General features: G+C 45.6%; 1 protein-coding gene across 1 annotated transcript; it reads right to left on the minus strand.

Annotated features, from left to right (window-relative positions):
• Positions 1–1115: 1115 nt before the first annotated feature.
• Positions 1116–8607, minus strand: CAPSL (calcyphosine like). Its single transcript, XM_067730060.1, has 4 exons — positions 8471–8607; positions 5190–5367; positions 4691–4900; positions 1116–1217 (listed from the first exon to the last, which is right to left on the minus strand). The coding sequence occupies exons 1-4, from the start codon at positions 8605–8607 to the stop codon at positions 1116–1118; spliced, it is 627 nt and encodes a 208-aa protein (XP_067586161.1).
• Between the last annotated feature and the right edge of the window lie 12177 nt (positions 8608–20784).

Consider the following 20784-nt stretch of genomic DNA (forward strand, 5'->3'; position numbering starts at 1 on the left):
ATGTCCCTGAACTAGGGAATGAGTGCAGCCAGGGACAGAGTGACAAAAAGGACTGTCCCTGAGTAACAAGGTCATTCCCTCCGGCACCATAGCCAGAGGGTTAGTCACCGTGTTTTTATCTCTGGCCCAGAAACAGGACACACAGAGAGAGAGCTGCAGTTTCAGTATCTACTTTCCAGCAGCAGGGGCTACCTTTGCTTAGAAGCCTTTCCTGGGGAGATGCTCACACATCAACAGTATGAAGCCAAAGCTTAGACCTGGAGGAGAAGGCATTGACACACGAAGTGTCAGGATGGAAAAGCTGCTTTGGAGTGCCTGTGATCCTAGTCTATGCCATGCCCCACCTCCTTGTGCTGGTGGGGACTTCAGTGTGATGGGCCAACAGCAGGGAGGGGAGAGCTGAATACTCCAGCAGACCACTGATATGATCTGCCCACTCACAGCTGAGATGTCCCACATAAATTCTGAGAGCACAGCCCAGCCTCAGAATTTAACCACAGAAACAGTCCTGGCTCTACTGCTCAAGGAAATGGTCTCCAGTCTCACACCAGCCTTTAAAATGACCCAAAAAAGTCATTTTAAATCTATTCGCCAAACAGAGGCTTCCCGAAACCACAGGCAGAGAAACTCAACATTCAGTTATAGAAATAGAGGCGAACGTGAGGTCTCCTTCTGGTCCCCAAATTGGGACTGAGGCACATGAAGATTTACAGTCATTCATAAAAATAGGTGAATTCTTCCACCTAGAAATGGACCATCTAATAGGATATGGAGAAACACTCTGGGTGCATGGGTGGGATAATACTTAAACTTTTATTAATGGCCAAGGAAGAAATCTAATGTTTATTAGAGACCTGGATATATCAGCCTGGCTCTAGGAGATTTTCGGACGTTATTTTAACTAATTCCTATTTTAGAGCTAAAGAAGCAGCCTCAGAGAAGTCACAGTTCACTACTTAGTTTCGTCATTTCTGCCCTAGAAAATGCATTGTACGTGAGCACGGAAGAAACCCTGGGGTGAACGTGAACTCAGCTATGATCCTGGTTTTGAGCTGATGCTTAATCATTTGGAGCCACATGGCAGCACTCAAATCCCTGGTGCCCAGGTCATACATTTAGAGCTTCCAGGCAGTTCTCATCATGATGAGGAAATACACAGCGGTGTCCGTGGAAGCGCTCACCCCGGCATAGTAGTTCATAAACTCCTCGGGGGTCACCTACAGTGGAAAAGTAAGAAACGAAAACAAAACTTTGCTTCTCACCATTTCAGTGGAGGCCCATCTCCAGGACCTGTAAATGGGAGGGAAATTTCAGTCGCTTTTTAGGGACACAGCTGAGGAACAGATCTAGAACAAGAGAAAAAGTGGGGTTGACGATGGAGTGAGGGGGTGGCCGAGGGGGAGAGGGGAAGAAAGTCTTGAAAATTTCCAAACCAACCTAAATGGAAAGTGAGATACAGGTCTTGTCTTCCTTTAAGAGCAGAAGCCCTTCTGTTCACGTAAGCAAGACTGAAACTCAGAATAAGAAACAAGTTTTCTTTAACCACAGTGAATACCGTCTTTCTGTGACACGTCAGAAACATCACCTCATGTCCTTGTGTCAAGACAAGAAATGTTTTACCTTTCAAAAAATGGAGCTCAGTCTTATGGGTAAGGAAACAGATTTCCTGTTAAACACTCCTGGGCTTCATGCTTTTTTAAGATACATGTTACTCATTCTAGGCACAGAGGAAGTTAAAAAGATACCCCCTGCTCCATGCCCCCTTGGGTTCTCTCTTCTCCCATGCCTGTTTCAACTAATATTTTTATCTGTGCTAGGATTTTACTTTACTTTCCTTCCAGAAAAAAGAAAAAACTGTTACCAATTTATTCTTTAAGAGGTGGAGGTGAAACGTACACTCTAATTCAACCATATTGGCTGACACAATTGGTTGATTGAGGGAAATAATTGTCCTCTGGTTGGATCTCTATAACCAGTGAATGTAGCCCCAAGTATAGACTTGCTTATATGGGAGAATGCAGACACAATAATGATGGCTGTTTTGGAAATTTATTGTTTTTCTAGTTAGCCCTCAAATTTCAATGTCGTGAGAGATTGAAAACATCACAAAAAGTGAAATCCGTAAACAATTCAAAACCCCTTTCTAGTCCATAACAGCAAACTCCTCTCCCACCGAGTCTTTGGGAACATAGCTATCTCTTCCACGAATCACGTGAGCTGAATGACCCACTTACTCTTTTTGCTGAAATTATAAGTGAACAGAGAAAAAAGTCTCAGGATCCACAGTCCTCTCCCTGTACTGACCTCTTCCACCTGTCTGTCCCCCCAAAATAGCAAAAAGTAGTTGGAAGAAAGGCGTTGAATGGAGTTACTAATTGAGCTGCGCTTATCAGTGTCTGGAAGTAGAATTAAATAATATATGTACATAGCTTTGGTAAAAATTAGAATACCATTAACGTCTCTTTTCTTGCATTTCTTTATTTCTGTCCTCCTTTGCATTCCCCGGTTATCCAACCTTAAGCTCCATCTGGAGTTCCTTTATACTGACAGTTCCTTGGGCATTTAAAATGATTCAACGTGGAAAAGTGTGAATCGCATGTCACTTTTCAGAAACATTTTCATTATGTCTATTAAATGGAATATCCCTGTAAAGTCCTTGGCACAATGGCTGGGAGACAGTAAGCACTCAATAAATATCCCTTAGATTCATAATTATGCTAAATGAGGTTCCTGTGCATAATGTATGTAGTCATTAAATCAGGCACTTCTGAATCTTTTAGAGGCAAGGATCTCAAATACAACTGTGAATAAGAGTCATTTGGGATACTTATTAAAACTGTAAATCCTTGAGCTTCATCTGTTCCCCCCACGCCCAGCACAAAAAAAATCAGATTCTTCAGTTCTTCAGGGCAGCCAGCAACCTGCATTATGAATCCATTCCCCAGATGGTGAACGTGCACAGAGTGGGGATTTATGCAGGGTCTGTGAAATTCAGGTGACATCAAATGCTGTAACTGCTAAAAACCCCAGTAACCCTCACGAGTATTTGAGAACCTAATGTGGCTTGCGAAGATAAATGTCAAAAGAAATGGGGTGAGAGCTTTAAATCAGCTGAATCACAACAACTGGCTACTTTGACTTGGGTTAGAGAAAAGGGCAGCTGAGGTTTCCCCAGCAACGAGGAGGAACCACCTGCAGAAAAGAGGTAAATACACCCTGGGATCCCATGTAGAGTTGGGCTAATTTGGGGAAATGGCAGTTGACTCTTTTTCCACTGCCATCTCAGAGATCAAAGGGCAGCCATATGGGAAGAAAACATACGGTTCTGCTGTTTCTGTACCTACGCGTTTGCCTGCCCGACAGAATCTAGGCTCCTTTTTTATCCACCTCTGCAATCACTTCGGGCTAAAATGAAGGGTATTTCTCTGTCCCTGGCAGGAAAATGTCAGCAGAAAGGACAGAAAGATCTCCTTCCTGCCCTCTTCAACCCTCGCTCATTGGACTCACCACAAAGTTTACGGAAAAAAAAATTGGGGGAAATTCCCTTCAGGATGAGAAGGCTTGTTTCTTTCTACCATCTCTGCTTCCAGCTCACTGTCCCACTAAATCCTTCCTGTGTGGCTAAGGGGTCAGGAGTAACCCTCCCCAGGGTTCTGCTGCCTCAGCCACGCAGAGAACTCCCTTCCCCATAACCATAACCTTCAGGACACCTCAGGGCAGAACTGATCTTGGGTTAAAAATCCCATTTCTGGGCTTCCCTGGTGGCGCAGTGGTTGAGAGTCTGCCTGCCAATGCAGGGGACACGGGTTCATGCCCCGGTCCGGGAGGATCCCACATGCCACGGAGCGGCTGGGCCCATGAGCCATGGCCGCTGAGTCTGCGCGTCCGGAGCCTGTGCTCCACAACGGGAGAGGCCACAACGGGAGAGGCCACAACAGTGAGAGGCCCGCGTACTGAAAAAAAAAAACATCCCATTTCTGGCTGTTGATAAAAGACAGAGGACATTTCCATCTGAGCCTAGACACAGTTATGGAGGTATAATTCCTTACCCTACCAAGTGACACGTTTGTAACTTGAAGACACCAGTTATTGGAGATGCGTGGTTGCTTTTGTCCTTAAGTTCACTGGAGTTTAGAAATGCGAGTTCATCTCAAAGCCCACCAAAGATTAAATCAAAGTGAATTCTGTTATCTGGCATTCCCTTTACTGAACACTTCCCTGAAATGGCATTTCCATGTAGCAAAGTGTGATGACAAATGATGCTCATAAGGGTGTATGAAAAAGGCATGCAGCATCCTGAAATGCTCTGTGAATCATGTTCTCTAAAATTGAATTATGGTCTCATCTTGAAGTTAAATGTACGTTATTATCATCAAATTCCCTGGAATTAGGCTAGTTGTGTATGGTACATACGGCAACCATGAAATAGAACATTTAACCAAAATACCACAGTCTTCAGATGATGAGTATTTCGCTGTATGTGGTTCCCCTACCAATATATGGGCACACACACACACACACACATTTTTACTACTTTCGTTCTCAGCTTTCTAGATAGTCACCAAGGAAACATTTTACTTCTATTTATAAAAAATATGGTATAAGTATTTTTAAGGTTTTTAGTCTGTTTCCCATTTACAATTACAGATCGGATAGAAGAAATTTCACTAGATTAAGCTCTTTCACTCACCACTCCATCTTTGTCATAGGGTGAGTCAAAGTTATCCAGAAATTTCCGGAACACTTGCTCCTCTGTCCATTCTCCGTTTTGGTACTTCGGGTGGTGTTTTGCACTGTACACCTCACGAAGGTCTTCAATTGTTATCACGCCATCTCCAGTCTTGTCTAACTTTCTAAAAGCTTGCATAATTACCTCTTTTCTGGCTCTGGACATTGGAGGCTAGATACGTAGGAAAGAAACACATACACAGACACACACAAGCAGATGAGCTTTTCCTGTATCATCTGTGATGAAATATCTTACTCCTCTCAGTGATGTGCAATTGTTTGTGTGCTGCTAAAGGATGTGCATTATGACTGCTCCACAAGATCCCTGAGCCTGCACTCGGTCTCCTGCCAGCCTCCCCCACGGTGTGCTAACAGCTTCTGAAAACCAAGCCTCACAACAGCCAACCCAAACCACTCGAAAGCCAAACCCAGTAGATGCGGTGATTCATCGGACCACTTACTCTTAATGCGAGAAGAAATCCATTAAAGTCTATTGTTCCATTTCCATCTTTATCAGACCTCTGGAAAAGCTCTTCTGCCTCTTCCTTTTCCATGACCACAGCATAATCATTTAACCCTTTCACAAATTCTTTGAAACCAAGGGTTCTGTTGTTATTGTCATCCATAATTCGAAACGCTCTGAAGATAAAACACACATACAAAAGAAGAAGAAAAAACACAGAGAACAAGGTGTAAGAATAAAGATTTCAGAAGAAAACCACTCTCAAGGTTTTTCTGAAGTAAAAGACAAGTCTTAGACTCTTCTCTGTACCCTCCTCCCAAATCTGGTGAGCCTCTTCCCAGTCTCTCAGAAAAGAAAACAAACCTTTAAAAATATACTGGATGATTCTAATTCTATGACATTCTGAAAAAGGCAAAACTTATAAAGGTGGTAAAAAGACAAAGGGAAGGGGAGAAAGATTAGGTGAAGCACAGGGGATTTTGGGGGCAGTGAAACTACTCTGTATGATACTATAATGGGAGATACAGGACATGCATTTGCTAAAGCCCATAGAACCTCACAGTACAAAGAGTACACTTTAATGTGTACATTAAAATTAGTTAGGAGTTCAGGGGATCCCAGGAAGGAATGCAGACCGTGACAAGAGAATCTAACTGTTGTTTAAAAGTTTGAGGCAATCTCACTGAAGGGGGATGGGGAGACGAAGATGCCGACTTAAGTAACTCTGGAAACGAGTAGAGTTTGTAAGACTAAAGACAAAAAGAACTGCACTTAACTTCTGTACTCTAGTTGACAAAGGTATTTCCTGTGGAGATATGAGTTAACAATTATCATATTGCTATACGGGTACCCTAGCACTGAACAATTAAATGAATGGCTGGTGGATGGTGGCAGCCAGGCTTCTCACTGTTGGAATGGGGATTTATAGCTAAGTTAGGGCAGTAAGCTAGAAGGATCTGATCCATGTGGTAGAGGATTGAGTTGGAGACATCAGTATGAACTCATGTTATAAACGTAGATGATTAATATATAATGTATACATGATTACATACATATATACATATACATACACACACGGGTTAGTATAAACACATATATTTCCTTGTTCTAGCTAAGAGGACCTGGAAGTAACAACCCAGTAAGAACCAGCACATCTACAGCCTAGATCTTGGTTTCTAATACAATTCTCCAGTAAAAGTATCTGACTTTCTTGGAGAAATCTCTGATCCTAGAATTGGGGCAGGAAATATGCAAGATGAGACTGGAGTACCTTATACCAGAAAGTAAGGGGGAAAAAACTCTACACTGATGGGGATACCTTAAAGGGACACAGAAGCCAACTGAAGAGCTCCCAAGGCCAAAACTGGACCAATTTGAGCAATAAGTAGTGTTCAATTATAAACCAAATTATAAAATGAATATCCATGAGTTAATATTGGTTTAAGTAAATGATTGAATAAATAAGTGTGAGAGGAGAGACGTTTCTCCTGCAGAAGAATTTCAAATAAATTATGTTCATTCTCTGTCCTGAAGGAGCAAAGCCTACTCCCCACACCCTAAGTAGGACTCTGCATAGAGACTTCCCTTTAAAGAGTTCAACATGGAAAGGCAGTGGGGAGAGTAACTCTACACTGGAGAAGCCAGACAGGCACGGCCTCAGCCAGGTGACCAAGGTCAACTTCAGTAGGGATAAACCATGTTGATAGCACGCATGCATCCGTGATGTGACATGATGAAAATGGCACTCTACTTCTGTGGTCCTCACAGAAACAAAATCCCAGTCTAATAATAAGAAAAAAAGGGGGAAGGGGCAGCCAACCCTTGAGCTGAGGAGAAATTTAGGGAAGGGCAAGGCCAGTAAAGGCGAGGTGGCAGAGGGCACGTTCAAGCAAACGGCCAAGGATGAGACGGTGTCTGTTCACGATAAACTGGTTCACGGTGGGAGGGGTGGTAAGGGTGTGGGGTGGAGATGGCATAGATGGCAGGAGGCATTCAGTTGAATGGGCCAGGAAGTGGACCATGGGTGGTGGTCATGAAGGGTTTGCACCGAGAACAAGAATGTGGCCCCAGGATGAAAGAGGTAGAGGGTGGAGTGATACAATATTAAAGGGAAGTGGACTGGTCTTCCAGTTGGACTGTGACAGCCTGGCTACAGCCTGGGCTTCTGACAGAGCTCAGCTTGGTCTGAGATTTGGGGGACTGTGGAAAGTGACATTCCAGAGCTCAGCAGAAGTGAAGCCTGCCGCAGCCTCCAGATGGGAGGTTGGAGGCCCCTGGCGTGGCATCCTGCATTTCCCTAACATATAACTCTCACACCAGGAGGATTCCCATTTTTGTGGCTCTCAGCGTCCTGAGTCTAAGTCCTCCATGAGTCCAGGGGAAGCCTTGTTCACCCATGAATCCCCCAAGATGTCACGATGCCTGGTGCATGGCAGGCACTGGATTTAGTCTGTTGGAAAGAGAGAATGCTCAGGACCTGCCCTCGGGACGCTTACAATCTCTTTCCACTCAGGTTTCTCAGTCCTGAGGGCTACTCCCACTCTCAGAGGGCCGGGAACAGAAGCTGTTCTCCTATGGAGCTGGGGGAGGCCCATGGGCAGTGAGCTGTTGATTATCTGACAGGCAATTCCGAAGCCCCTGGAAGTGATGGAGACACCAGTGCTACAAGTGGAACTCCAAAACCTGCAACTGCATCTAAATCAGTATTCCTTCCTCCTTCTTCTAATTTGGCCCCTAATTTCTTTAAGATTAGAGAACTTTCCATATTTATTCACACCAAACCTCTGACCCTAAGCTCAGTGAACACTTCTATAGCATATCCATTTCCTTTTCTGGGCATGCAGAAGGCATTTCTCAGCCTCTCCTGAACCCTGCTGGGAGTTTGGGGTTAGTAGGTGCAAACTATTACATGTAGAATGGATAAACAACAAGGTCCTAGTGTATAACATAGAGAACTATTTCCAATCTCCTGGGATGATTCGGCCCCTATTGCCACAGCTTTAGGGAGTGTTTCTCTCATTGCCCTGCTAGGTGTCTCTAATACCTAGACACGCTTCTACCTTCACCTCAAGTTGTCCCAGTAGCTGCACTTAAGAACCAAAAATTGTCACAGGGGACCTCAGAGATGAGTGCTTCCAAACTCTGCATTTTACAAACAAGGAGCTGAGAACCCAGGAGGAAGTGAGTGAGTGCCCGAGGCCACACCGCCAGAATTCGCCTCATCTGGCTGCACCCTGCTTTTCTCCTCCATCTTCCCACCACCCACAGCCCAGGTCCTACCTGCCAAGCCCTTTGATGCCCGCGGAGGCCCTGGCTAGGCACTGCAGGAGGAGCCTTTCGATGGGGTCAGTGGCCGTGGTGAGTTTCTGCTTGGCCTGGATCGCCATCTCTCGGTCGTGGCGTGCCGTCCCCGCCATCTGAGAGGGAATCCATTCGAGTCAGTGGGGCTCAGGCCTCCTCGCCTGCCTCTGACAGGGCAGGGTGACCACAGCCTCGCTGAGAAGGAAATTCACAGCACGCTCTCTCATCCACTTCACAAGAACCTTCTCAAACCTCCCAGAATTTCCAACTTTCAGCTACACCAACTATGTCCTGTCATATTTATTCCTTGCTTGTCTAGTCCTGAAAGCCTCTGATCTCTGGCCTGGACAATAGTTTTAAACATACAGCCATCCCCGATACACTTTCATCTTTCAGAAGCACTCCTCCCGCCATAAAAAATAAGTCTCATTTCACCAAACTCTTTTTGAGCCAATCTTATGTGCTTTATTCTTTTATTTAGAATTTTCCATATTCCCTTTGACTCCAGATTTAATATTCTCCTTTTTTGGTCTAAAGATTAATTTTTGTTGCTTCTGTCTTCACTGAGATTCTCAGTATTGGGCCTTGATGGTTCCTACCAGTAATTAGCATGTTTTCTTGTATTAATTGGTTAGTGCCCATTAACACCTAACTAGGTTCTCAGGACAGAAAAAAAGGTAAGTAGACTCTCTCTCCTGAAGAATAGATATATCGTTTTTCTACAGCTTGGCTTTTGTGTTTTAAATATTCAGAAATAAGAGAGAGGATAGATGCAGGGAAGCAGCACCCCCTGCGAGGTCTCTTGAGCAATGGAACGAACTGTCCTGACCCTGCAGCCGGGCTGGGGCTCTGAGAACACGCACAACGGTGGAAAAGCCACACGCTGGGAGCCTAGAGACCCGGGATCTAGGCCTGACGGCAACGCACTCCCGGTGAGGTCAGAACAAATCTCAGGGCTTCCGATTCCTCCTCTGTTAAATGAAAGGATTGGATTAATTGACCTTTAAATTCCAGCCCTGCTCCAGGAACACTAATCTTATGAGCCCACTGACCCAGTAAATGGGGGATTCTAGAAATTTCTTTTTTAGAGTGAGTTGTGAATGAGAGGAGCAAGAGAGCTTGACGGATGTGCAGCAAAACAGCATTCAGGGTGCAGTAAGAACTGGTGTTAGAAGGTTTCTGCCGCTGACTCCGAGGCTCCCCTCTCCCCCCAGCCCCCCACGTGCTGGCTCTTCATCCATCAGCGATGGCAACCCTCACGCCCTCGAACGCTGCTGCCTCCGGCACAACCCATAAGGTCTCCCCACAAAGTTCTCGTTATTTAACTTTTTATTTAACTTTAGAGAGAGGGAATCTCAGACTGAAAGCCGAGGCCAGAGCAAATGGTTCGGGGAAGCACAGGCACCCGGAGGTTCCCTCCTCCTTGCCTTTCACAGGGATGAAAAGGGGAGCGGCTCTTCTCAGGGCTCTCGGACGCCAGGCCGAGAGGAGGCCTTTGCCTGTCTAGGCCCCAGCGCTTTGCTCCACATCGGGAAGAAATTGCTCCGCCTGAAGTTACGTGAACCGTCCTTTGCTTCCTCCAGCCCTGAAAGCAGAGGTTCCCGGAATTCCAGAGATGGGTTGCCTTTCCGGCAGCACTAACTTCCTTAAAACCTGAGTTCGCCTGTTACTGCTTTGTCACCTGATCTCAAGGTGACAATTCCCAGAGCTTGTCCCCAGCTTCCAGCCCTGACTCCACCCCACAGAATCCCTCAGCTGCACCCAGAATCCTGTGATCAGGATTCACGCGCGAGGCCACCGGTGCGCTGTCCGGCCATCTTCCACTCCCGCCCTCGTGGTCCTGGCCTGAGGCATCCCTGGTCCTGACCCTCTTCAGCAACCAGCCCCGGCCCTCCCCTCCCACTGTAAGAGCAGCAACTAGGGACGCAGCCCTCACGTGCCCTGCTCCTCCTCTAAATCCACCGGGGACCTTGTGTCTTTCCTGCCCCTCCCCCTCACTCAGCACCACTTGCTCACTCGTTGTCCCAGCCACTCTCCTCTGCATCCTCGTTTCCGCTGCCTCTCCCCTGCCTTTCCCACCCTCCTCTACCTGCCCTGATTTCCCACACCAGCCACAGCAGCAGAAAGGGAGCGGAGAGGGTGGAAGAAAGTGAGGTCTGGCTCCCGGATCTGAGAGACAGGGCCAGAGGAAGAAACCCTGTGGAGCCCTCTTTGAAAGCCTTCAGGATAATGTTAACAACTTCAATCGCTAACATTTGTCTGCTCCCACTGTGTGGTAAGCACACATCCAATCCTCACAAAAACCCTCTAAGCTGAATTGAAAACAGACAAATTCACCTACACCCCTGTTCACAGCAGCACCATTCACAAGAGCCAAAGGGTAGAAACAACACAAATGTCCACCCGTGGACAAATGGATGAACAGAATGCAGTGTGTCCCTACAGAGAAATATTATTCAGCCACGAAAAGGAAGGAAGTACTGATAGTGGGTGAACCTCAAAAACGGGATGCTCAGTGAAAGAAGCCAGACATAAATTGTCACATATTGTATGATTCCACTAAGTCCCCTACATCCGAACAAGTTCTGTTCCAAGAGCGCTTCGTAAGTCCAATTTGTTCATAGGTCCAGCAAAGTTAGCCTAGGTACCCAACTCACGGTATTATAGTTAGTACTGCACTGTATACTAGTTAGTACTATTGGCTATATAGTACTGCACTGTAATAGGTTTATAATACTCTTCACACAAATAATCCATACATAAAAAACAAGCACTAAAAGTAAAGAAAACTTTTTTAATCTTACAGTACAGTACCTTGAAAAGTACAGTAGTACACACAACGGGAGGCATACAGGGGCTGGCATGCATGTTCACATCTTTGAAAGTTCGCAACTTGAAGGTTCATATGTAGGTGCCTTACTGTATATGAGCTATCCAGAAGAGGCAAATTCAGAGACAGAACACAGATGGGTTGCTGCCGAGGCCTAGGAGGAGGGGGCAATGGGGAGTGACTGTTCAATGGGGACAGGCTTTCCTTTTGGAGTGATGACATGATATAGCTGGTGGCTGCACAACAGAATGATTGAACAGTTCACTTTTTAATGGCTGATTTTATCATATGTGAATTTCATCTCAATTTTTAAAAACCCTATGACTTAATTACTCCTATGATTCATATTTCACAGATAAAGAAATTGACAAGCACAAAAATCAGGCGATTTGTCCAGGTCCCACGGTCAGTGTGGCTCACAGAAATTCACACACCATTAGGACTGTAGGACCCTGAAAGGTCATCGAGTGCCACCCCTGCCTCTGGCGACTTGAAAACTAGGGCTTGTGTTGGTCAAGGAACTTGCCCCAAAATCCTGGTCAACAGTGAAGCTCAGGGCTTCAGACCAAGCAGGGCTCTTTGTACTCCACCACCTTTGTGAAATACTACAGAAGCATCTCAAAGCACAATGTGATGGTACCCACGCAGAGGAGAGCAGGGTGGAGTCCCGGAAAACACCCCACCTGACGCATCTCTGCAGCCGACCCTTCCCAGTGACCATGCAGCAGTTACCTCTGGAGTCTAATCTGATATATCCAGAAAAAAATTACATCCTCTCCTGCCACCCAGCCTATCATGGTACTTGAAATGCCCATGTTAGCTACCCTTTTTCATCATTTAATGACCCAGTTCATCAACAAATAGCTAATAGTTATCATGTGATATTTTCAAGGCAACAGTTGGAGCAGATTACTCCAAGAAGCAAGCCCTTGAATGAATAGCTTAGAATCGTAAACTTGAGTACTTAAGTCCCCTAGTTAAGCAAGGCAGGAAACATAAAATTTGCTAAGAACTGGGAACTTTGGAAGAAGGAAGGATGGGGTAGGGTTTTGGTGAAGAAAGGCCATAGTCAGAGTTTCTGAAGTTTGCATGAGGGCACCAGGGCAAGAGCCTGTTTCCAAACATATGTCACCGGCATCACAGCACTGAACAAGCGTCCCTGATTCCAGAAGACCCTCTCTGAGCACGGAGGAGCCCGCGTGGTGACATCAGAGCCCATCCAGGCGGGCCTGCGCAAGGCAGGAAGGAGGCTGCCCTCCGATGCACGTGGCCGCAGCGCCACCTAGTGTTGACATCGCGTCTGCGCAGGTCCCTGGGTCAGGCGCCAGTTCGGTCCATTCCTTCAACAGACGTCTAATAAGTGCGGAGCGCTGTGCTAGGAGTCGGGGGAAGAGGGAGAAAGACAGACAACGCTTACAGCAATCCCACAGCTGAGCCGCGGCAGCTCAGGAGAGGCGGCTAAGCAGCTTCCTCAAGATTTGTCGGAGGAGGAGCTGATGTCTAACCTTTAATCCTAAAGGAGGTGGAGGTCATCCAGGTGAGGGTCGCGGGGATAGGAGAAGGGAGAGCACTATTTCCCAAGTGCTAAGGCCAAAGTGAGAGAGAAAGGAGTATAACGAGCGAAACGCAAGTATTTTAGTCTGACTGAAGGATAGGGGTGTATGTAGGGGCGGGGGTGAGATAGAGCCGTGGAGGCTGGGAGGAAATTTGGAAAGTGGAAATTTGGAGAAACTTGAAACTGGGCAGGTAGGTCAGCAGGCATCAGATCCCCAAGATGCTGAGACACCATGGTAGCGAGTCAGGATTCTGTACTGAAAGCAGCAGGAGACCACAAAGGGTTTCAAGTGAGCGGGCGACAGTTTGTACTGTGAAAGACCCCTCTGGATAAAGTGTGGAAAATGAACAGGAGGGTGGGACAGGCTGGCCAGTGGGAGGTGAAACCACGCTCGTGACAACCAGGTGAGAGGTCATGCTGCCTCGAAGAAGGTATTGGCGGTGGGGACAGAGAAGATAAAGAGATCAGAGATGGAGAGTAACTGCCCGGGCAGCGAAGGGAGAGAGGTCCCAGGGGGTCTACCCAGAGCTCTTGCTTACCACTCCCCACACCCACGCCCGTGAGGCAGAGACCTGGAGATTTGGGGGCACAGGCCGAGTGGAGCCGCCGGCAGCAAAGTCAAAGGACACTTTGCGGCAATGGTCACCAGGCCTCCTTGCGTTGGACCGGGTTAAGGCTCCGTCATCCCACTGTCCTGGCGCGCAGCTGCCTGCCGCTGCCAAAGCTCTCTGCCTGGTTTTCGAGAATCGTGTGGAATGGGTTGTGGAAAGCTGAACATGCATGGAGGTCTGTCTGTTCATGATTCTCGGCGAGATTCATGGAACTTCTCTTGCTTGAATTCAGAGAAAATTTTCAGCGGAATCTTTGGGGAAGAGAGACACTCTCAAGCCCCAGGCAGCACTTTTTTGGGTTTTCTTTGGTGACCTCTAGTGGTAATACGCTGAATTACATCCTCCCTCCCTCTCTCCTTCCCTCCTCTCTCTCTCCCCCTCCCTCCCTCTTTCCCTTCCATCCCCTCTCCCCCTCTCATGGTGGGTCGCGTGTACAACCAACAACCAGCAACACAGAGGTGGATCTTAGTTACAACAAAAAACAAACAAACAGACAAACAAAAAAAGTGTCTTCTCAGGACGTTTCCCCTTAGAAAGTGCCTCTCTGGAATAAATATTAGATCCCAGTGCTCCGAGTAGCCTAAGACTGAAATGAAAGATTTAGACGGTTTGAAGAGAGACGTGGTTTCTGCAGTGGAGACTGGGAAACCCCAGGAAAAGTACAATGACAGGTGTGTGTTCATGTTGTTGACATTGTGAGAGTTCCCTCACTGAACCCAGCTGAACTGTATTCAACTAAAGAGACCCTTAGCACCTCTGGCTATGTGAGGGACTGTGCTAATTCTTCAGGTGATATTATAGAGCTGTGGTTCCAAATAGGTATGATCTTGCCTGCTAGGGGACATTTGACAATGTTTGGAAACATTTTTGGTTGTCACAACAGGGGTGAGGGATGCTACAGGCATCTAGTGAGTAGAGGCCAGAGATGCTGCTAAACATGTGAGGAGAGCCCTTGACATTGAAGAATTCTCCAGTCCAAAATGTCATTCATGCTCAGGTGAAGCCCTGCTGTAGAGAAAGACCTGGGACCAGCAGGGGTGCTGAGACCACCATTGAAAAATAAAGATGCCCACCCTCCTCCCCAAACACAGCAAAATAGCATCTCTAGGTGTGAGTGCTGGGGGTCTGCACTTTCACGTTTCCAGATGGTCTTAACTAACGCACACCAAAGCCTGAAAACCTCAGCTGTAAGAGACGCCAAGTCACCCTCGAGTGGCAGTAGCAAGACCTTGAGGGGAAAGGCTAGAGGGAAGGTTATAGCATAGCACAGGGTAAGAAGCAGGCATGAACAGAGGACAGGAATGACCATTATAACCAGGCCAGGGACCAAGCCCTTGCTCCATGCTTTGCACAACATCAGCACGCCAACTCACATGGAGGGTCTTATTGAATAGAAGTCCCTTGCCTGAAAATGTACCGTGAGACAGTGGCAGAGTCAAGACTGATCTCCACTTCTGTCAAAGCCGCCGTGTTCAAGAGCTACGGCAAGGGACTGAGAAATTGCTTTGGGAATTCAGAGAAGGACTACAAAATGAGATGAAGAAGAGACAAGGCTTCAAGGAAGAGATTCCTTGGAGAGCTGAAAGGATTTCATGGCAGAGGAGGACAGGGGACAGCAGTGCAGAGCAAAGCAGGGCACTCATGGGTCCTAAACAGGACCCTGTGTCTCACCTCGGGGTCCTTGCTTGTAAGGCTCAGTGTAAATTCCTTCTGGTAGAGATGAACAATTTCACTTAGTCCTTTCCTTTTAGAGCTGTAGTGTTTACTTGATTGTTTGCTTGTTTTAAGTGATGTGTGAGGTGGTTTTTTCCCCCACAAATTATTTTTAAAATTATTTTTGCAATGTATGAATATATGAAAACTCTGCTTTTGGTTTGGATTGCCAATCTCTGCATAAGATTTAAAATATGACAGTATTTAATCTCTCCTTTAATGACGTAAGTACACTGTGGAGATAAGATGTCATTGAAGTCTGGCATCTTACCAAATTTTCTCTGCACAGAAATACATTTTCTCAAGATGTTTAAAACTCATGTTTCAGCTGTTGTCTATATGCAGGTTTCCCTAGAGCCCATGTCTGATAAATCATAGTCTTTTATTCTTTCTTCCAACCTTTGGAATGTGAATTAATCCCTTATTTACTGTTTATGATATGGCACAATTTAAGAATAATATTTCATAAATATTATCGTTATAAAGTGTTTAATTCACATATCTTCTTGAAATTTCATTTTATAATCATCCAACCAGGATTGAGATTAGGGCTAGGTAAGGTACGTGGCTGGGGCACAATGTTTAAGGTGACCCTCAAATCTCAGGATTGTACAGACATCAACCTTGTACTTGCTCAAGGCTGAAAGTGAGTGTCTCCTTAAATATTTTGCCCCAGGGACCTACCTTGCCTCACCCTAGTTCTGGTCTTGAATTCAACATATATTTAATATTTATTGAACATCTATTGTGTGCCACACAACAGCAATGAGTGAGACAACCAAGGTCCCTTCCAGGAGTTCACATTCCTCAGGGTAGTTTTAGCTTTGTTGAATTGAATTACAGTTGATTTTCCAGAATTGCCAACTGGCTGATTCCAATCTTTTTTCTCTGCTATATTCCACTTTCAGTTGGGTGGCCATGTCTCTCTGGGCAAAGAGACTTAACTGAAAGTGCTGAGGGCTCTGGGCGAGCTCTCCCATCTCTTTTGCCTCTTCCTGCCTTAAACAAGAATATGACGCCAGGAGCTGTGACAGGCTTTCTGCAGTTGTGAGGAAATGGCCAAGGGAATCACAGAGATATCAACTTACAGCCCTAACATCACTGAACTACTGAACAGATATAACCAACTACCTGACTCCACACTCCTGTCATGTGAGAAACATAAGCCCTTATTGGCTTAATACATTGCTGGTCAGGTCCTCTGTTACTTGCAGCCGAAAGTATTCCTAACTGGTATAACTGGCAAAAGCTTATTCCTGCAGTGTTTGGGTTGACCCTAGATCTCTACCTTTACCTGGGTAAAATAACTAGCAATCCAGTGTGAGGAGAGCCTCAGCTTACCCTGAGAACTGGGAGCAAAGGTAAAGTAAAATTCTTCTCTCAGGAGAATTTCATCAACATTTAGCAGCCTCTGCTGCATTTTGGGCTATGAAAGAGCGTGGGAAAAACTGCTTAGCATGATATCCAAAGACCCATGTAACTAACACAGTGTGATACAAGCCCAGGTTAGATAAACACAGAGGCGCCAGGGTTAAGGGGTCCTTGTCAGAATGAGCATCCCCTGGGAATACCTGGAGGTAGCAGCTGTCTTAACAGCACTCTCCTTGCTGTCTCTCTCTCCATCTCGCTCTTCCCCTCTGCTCTGCCTTGAGTCTCTGGGGGTTTTACCAGGAAATTACTTGCAATCTATTCTGAGTCGGGCAGCCTGCCAGATCTTAAAGAAGCAGAGTAAGAAAATAACAACTACACAAAGGTAAGCAAAGCTTTGGCCGGATTTGTGTACAAAATGCAAATAAATAAATAAATAAACTTTTCTTCCGAACTCCCTAGTTTCTATGATTACACTCTGAGAACCAACCATGTAACTTCCAAATATCCCATTTTTCAGGTGCCATGAGGTCTTGACCTCAGTGATTTCAAACCCACTACAAAGACAAACCCCAAGTGTACATCTTCGTCCACTTTTAGATGGGAGTAAAGCCTCAGCTCTGACTACCATTTGCCATCTTGCAACATTAGTCATCAAAATCACCTACTTAATAATTATTTTACAGTCACTTAAAATGTTCCTTTTGGAATCATTTGTCTATTTAATGTTTATTTTATAGCCACTTCGAAACCCAGCTAATTATTTTCAACCTGCATGGTATTAATTGATACTTCCAGAAAACAAAGAAGTGTTAACGGATAAAAATTCAATGTCAGAATGCCAACATCAGTGTAGGGATTGTGTCCAGCTACTCATAACAGAAACAGGATACAGGATAATTCTCTCTAAAAGTGGTAGAGGTATACTTTCATATAAAAGAAGTCTGGAGACAGTTCAGGTAGTCATCAACATCTCAAGAAACTACTATTTTTTTACCTTACCATGTTTTGTTTTTTTCCCTCAAAGTTGCCTAAAGTTACAAAATAACTACAGCAGCTCTAGCCATTACATCTACACTCCAGGCAGCAGAAAAGAGAAAGGTGTGAGGGCAAGAAGAATGCACTTCCCAGCAAAGTCAGCCTTTTGTAAAATGGTTCCAGAAGACTCCACCCAACTCCTTTCACTTAAATCTCACTGGCCACTCCTGCAAAGGAGGCTGGTTCTATGGTCTCAATGTTTGTGTCCCCCAGAATTTGTATGATAAAATCCTAAGTCCCAAAGATGGTAGTTTTAGGAGTTGGGGCCTTTCGCAGGTGCTTAGGTTACAAGGGCAGAGCCCTCATACATGGGATTAGTGCCTCACAAAAGAAGCTCCAGAGAGACCCCTCACCCTTTCCACCACGCGAGGACACAGCAAGAATCCATCATTGTACCAGGAAGAGGGCCCTGACCTGACCATGCTGGGGGCCTGATCTTGGACTTTCCATCCTCCAAGACTGTGAGAAATAACTATCTGTGGGTCATAAGCTACCCAGTCTGCAGTATTTTGTTACAGCAGCCCAAATGATCTAAGACAGCTGGGAAACCTAATTTTAGGCCGGAGACTTTGCCATCCTCCAGGTTTTGTTTACAAAGAGGAACAGCCTGGCAGAAAAAAATAGAGTCCTTCCAGAAAGTAACTGTGTAAGCACTTCTAGATCAGCTTATTCCACAACATCATCTGGAGCCTGAGAGTTTTGGAGGCATTTAGAGCCGCCAGACCACCCTGGGGGAGAAGACGAAACCAAGTCCTAGGAGCAAACATTAGCACCTTGGTGAATTCTCAGTCCTCAACCTCTGTTCTTCCAAAATGAATAAGATCGCCTTAACACAGCCAGTTATCAAGGACACCCGGAGTTTAGGCAAACATAATCTAAAATGAACCAGACCTGGGGACATCAAACCACAGCCCATATGCTGAATATGCCCCTTCGCTTAGTTTTGGAAATAAAGTTTTAGTAGAAAACAGCCACACATGTTTGCTTACGTGTTACCTGTGGCTGTTTTCACCCCGCAACTGCCAGGCTGAATAGTTGCAACAGAGACCTTCTGGTCCACGAAGCCTGAACTATTTAGTATCTGGTCCTGTGCAGAAACAGCGTGCAGCCCCCTGGGACCACACAAAGGTATCATCAACTGCAAGAGGGGACATTTATTGGGCACGGGCTCTGTCAGGCTCTCTGCTAAAGATGCAGCCTGTGTTTTACAAATTATTCACTATCAGTTTGTTTAGAACAGAAAATGTGTCTGGTGCAAGGTAACTTTTGATAATAATTCTGATAGTTTACAAAGTGCTTTTACATGCATTAGAGGGAACTATTCCTATTTCACAAAATAAGGAAACCGAGGTACAAAGAGATTGAGGGGTTGTCCCAGGTCAGACGTAAGGAGCAGAACCAAAGTTCTGAGTGGCACCTTCTGCGCCTGCCACTTCTCCAAGGGGCTTTTGTAAATCACCCACAACATTTCAAGAAATATTCATTTTTTTACACAAGGAACCATGTAGTCACCCCAAGTCATTCATATATAAAAACTGAGACAAGCTTATTAGCAATATTGCAGCCAAAGCACACTTAGTAAGAACAACTGACATTGTAAGTTACTGGAGAGCGTTTGCCTATGGCTTTCTTCTATGTGAAGAGCTCTTTTTGAGGTCAAGGTCAATGATAGAGGTGATACACAAAAAGAAGAGTTTCCAAAGAAAGTAAGAGCATCTTTAATCCACCTCTCAACCAAGGACAGCCCTGCTCACTCAAATGATGTTCTACATTGAAGTATCTGGAAAACCTTGATTGTATTTAACTTCAGGTTTTGAAAAGATGTAGGGACACTGGAGGGAAAACAAGATCCTGGATGACAGTGGAATTATGGCTAGAGATGTATAAGAAAATCTGCTCCAAAGAATATCATGAACGGTGAAAATGTTCATGGACATTAGGGTGTCAGGAGAAGGCAGCTATGGTCCTTTCTCTAACACAGTAATCATCCTGTAACACTATCTTCTCCCAAATGCCAGCTTGTTTGTTTCTAAAATATAGAAAACTGATTTTATGAGCCTTGATTTTTTTTTTAATATACAATACTGTCTGAGACCAGAATAAAAACCGAAATTTTACAAGGAAAATTCAGTAGGGTAAAGTCTATTGAATTTATCGATTAAAGAGATGAAAGCAATAGCTGAAACCAGGAACTAAACGCCCCCCTCCTTGCACCTGTGCACCCAACACCACAAGTTACCAGGCGAGACGTGGCCCTCAAGACCAAGAGCTCCTGCCATGCAGAGACACACAGTCTTTCCTCAATCCCTTATTCCTCTGTAAATCTCCTAATTCTCCTCAGTCTCTGAATTATCTTCACTGCTGAGCTCAATATTCTGTTTGCCCAGCCCCTCCCCTGACCCGTTCTCCAGCCACATCTGTGCTACAGGAGGTTGACCTCTATGAACTGCATAAACCTGATTTCTTTGCTTTCAGGCTTCCAGCTGGATTCCACCCATGGGAGGCACCAGCAGGAGATCAGAGGGCAAGAGGAGAAAGCGTGGTCTCCTCTCTGCCAAGCCACAGTTGTCAGTGACTGCAATCTTCCACCAAAGGCAGCTCTTGTTGAGATCAGATAACTGTTCCTCCTCCTGCCACCCCAGGTCCAAGGACGATTCACCCTCCTCACTGTGGCAGCCCTGGGGCATTTCCTCATCACTTATCTAAGTCCCTGAGCCCCATCCACATTTTTGTAAATTGTCCCTCATTAAACTTTTTTGACCGAGCCATCCATTTCCTGCCAAGAGTCTGACTGGTACCTGAAATTGTATAAGGACCTCTAATCCAGCAATCTTCTCATAGGAAGATACTTCTCACTCCAAATACTAAGTACTAAGGATGCATCCCTCCACCTCGACATCATAACCATCCTCACATCCATCTTTGAAGCACAGCCCAGCCTGACATCCTCCCTTTGTCCCTCTTTGGCTCTGTCACTTCCTAAATCACTGAAACTCTGCTTCCTGCCTCACAGACTTCCTCTCTAACCCAAGTAGCCCCATCGATCTGGGAAACCTCAGAGCTTATCTAGACAGCCCACCCAACATGCAGCCATGAGGTTCCTGGAGGTCCTTGACTTCTACCAACTTCATCTGCTCACTCTTTTCACATGGCTTCCGAAGATCCTCTCCTACATTCT

This window comes from Pseudorca crassidens, chromosome 3, assembly GCF_039906515.1.
Source record: "Pseudorca crassidens isolate mPseCra1 chromosome 3, mPseCra1.hap1, whole genome shotgun sequence".
In the NCBI taxonomy this organism is placed as follows: domain Eukaryota; kingdom Metazoa; phylum Chordata; class Mammalia; order Artiodactyla; family Delphinidae; genus Pseudorca; species Pseudorca crassidens.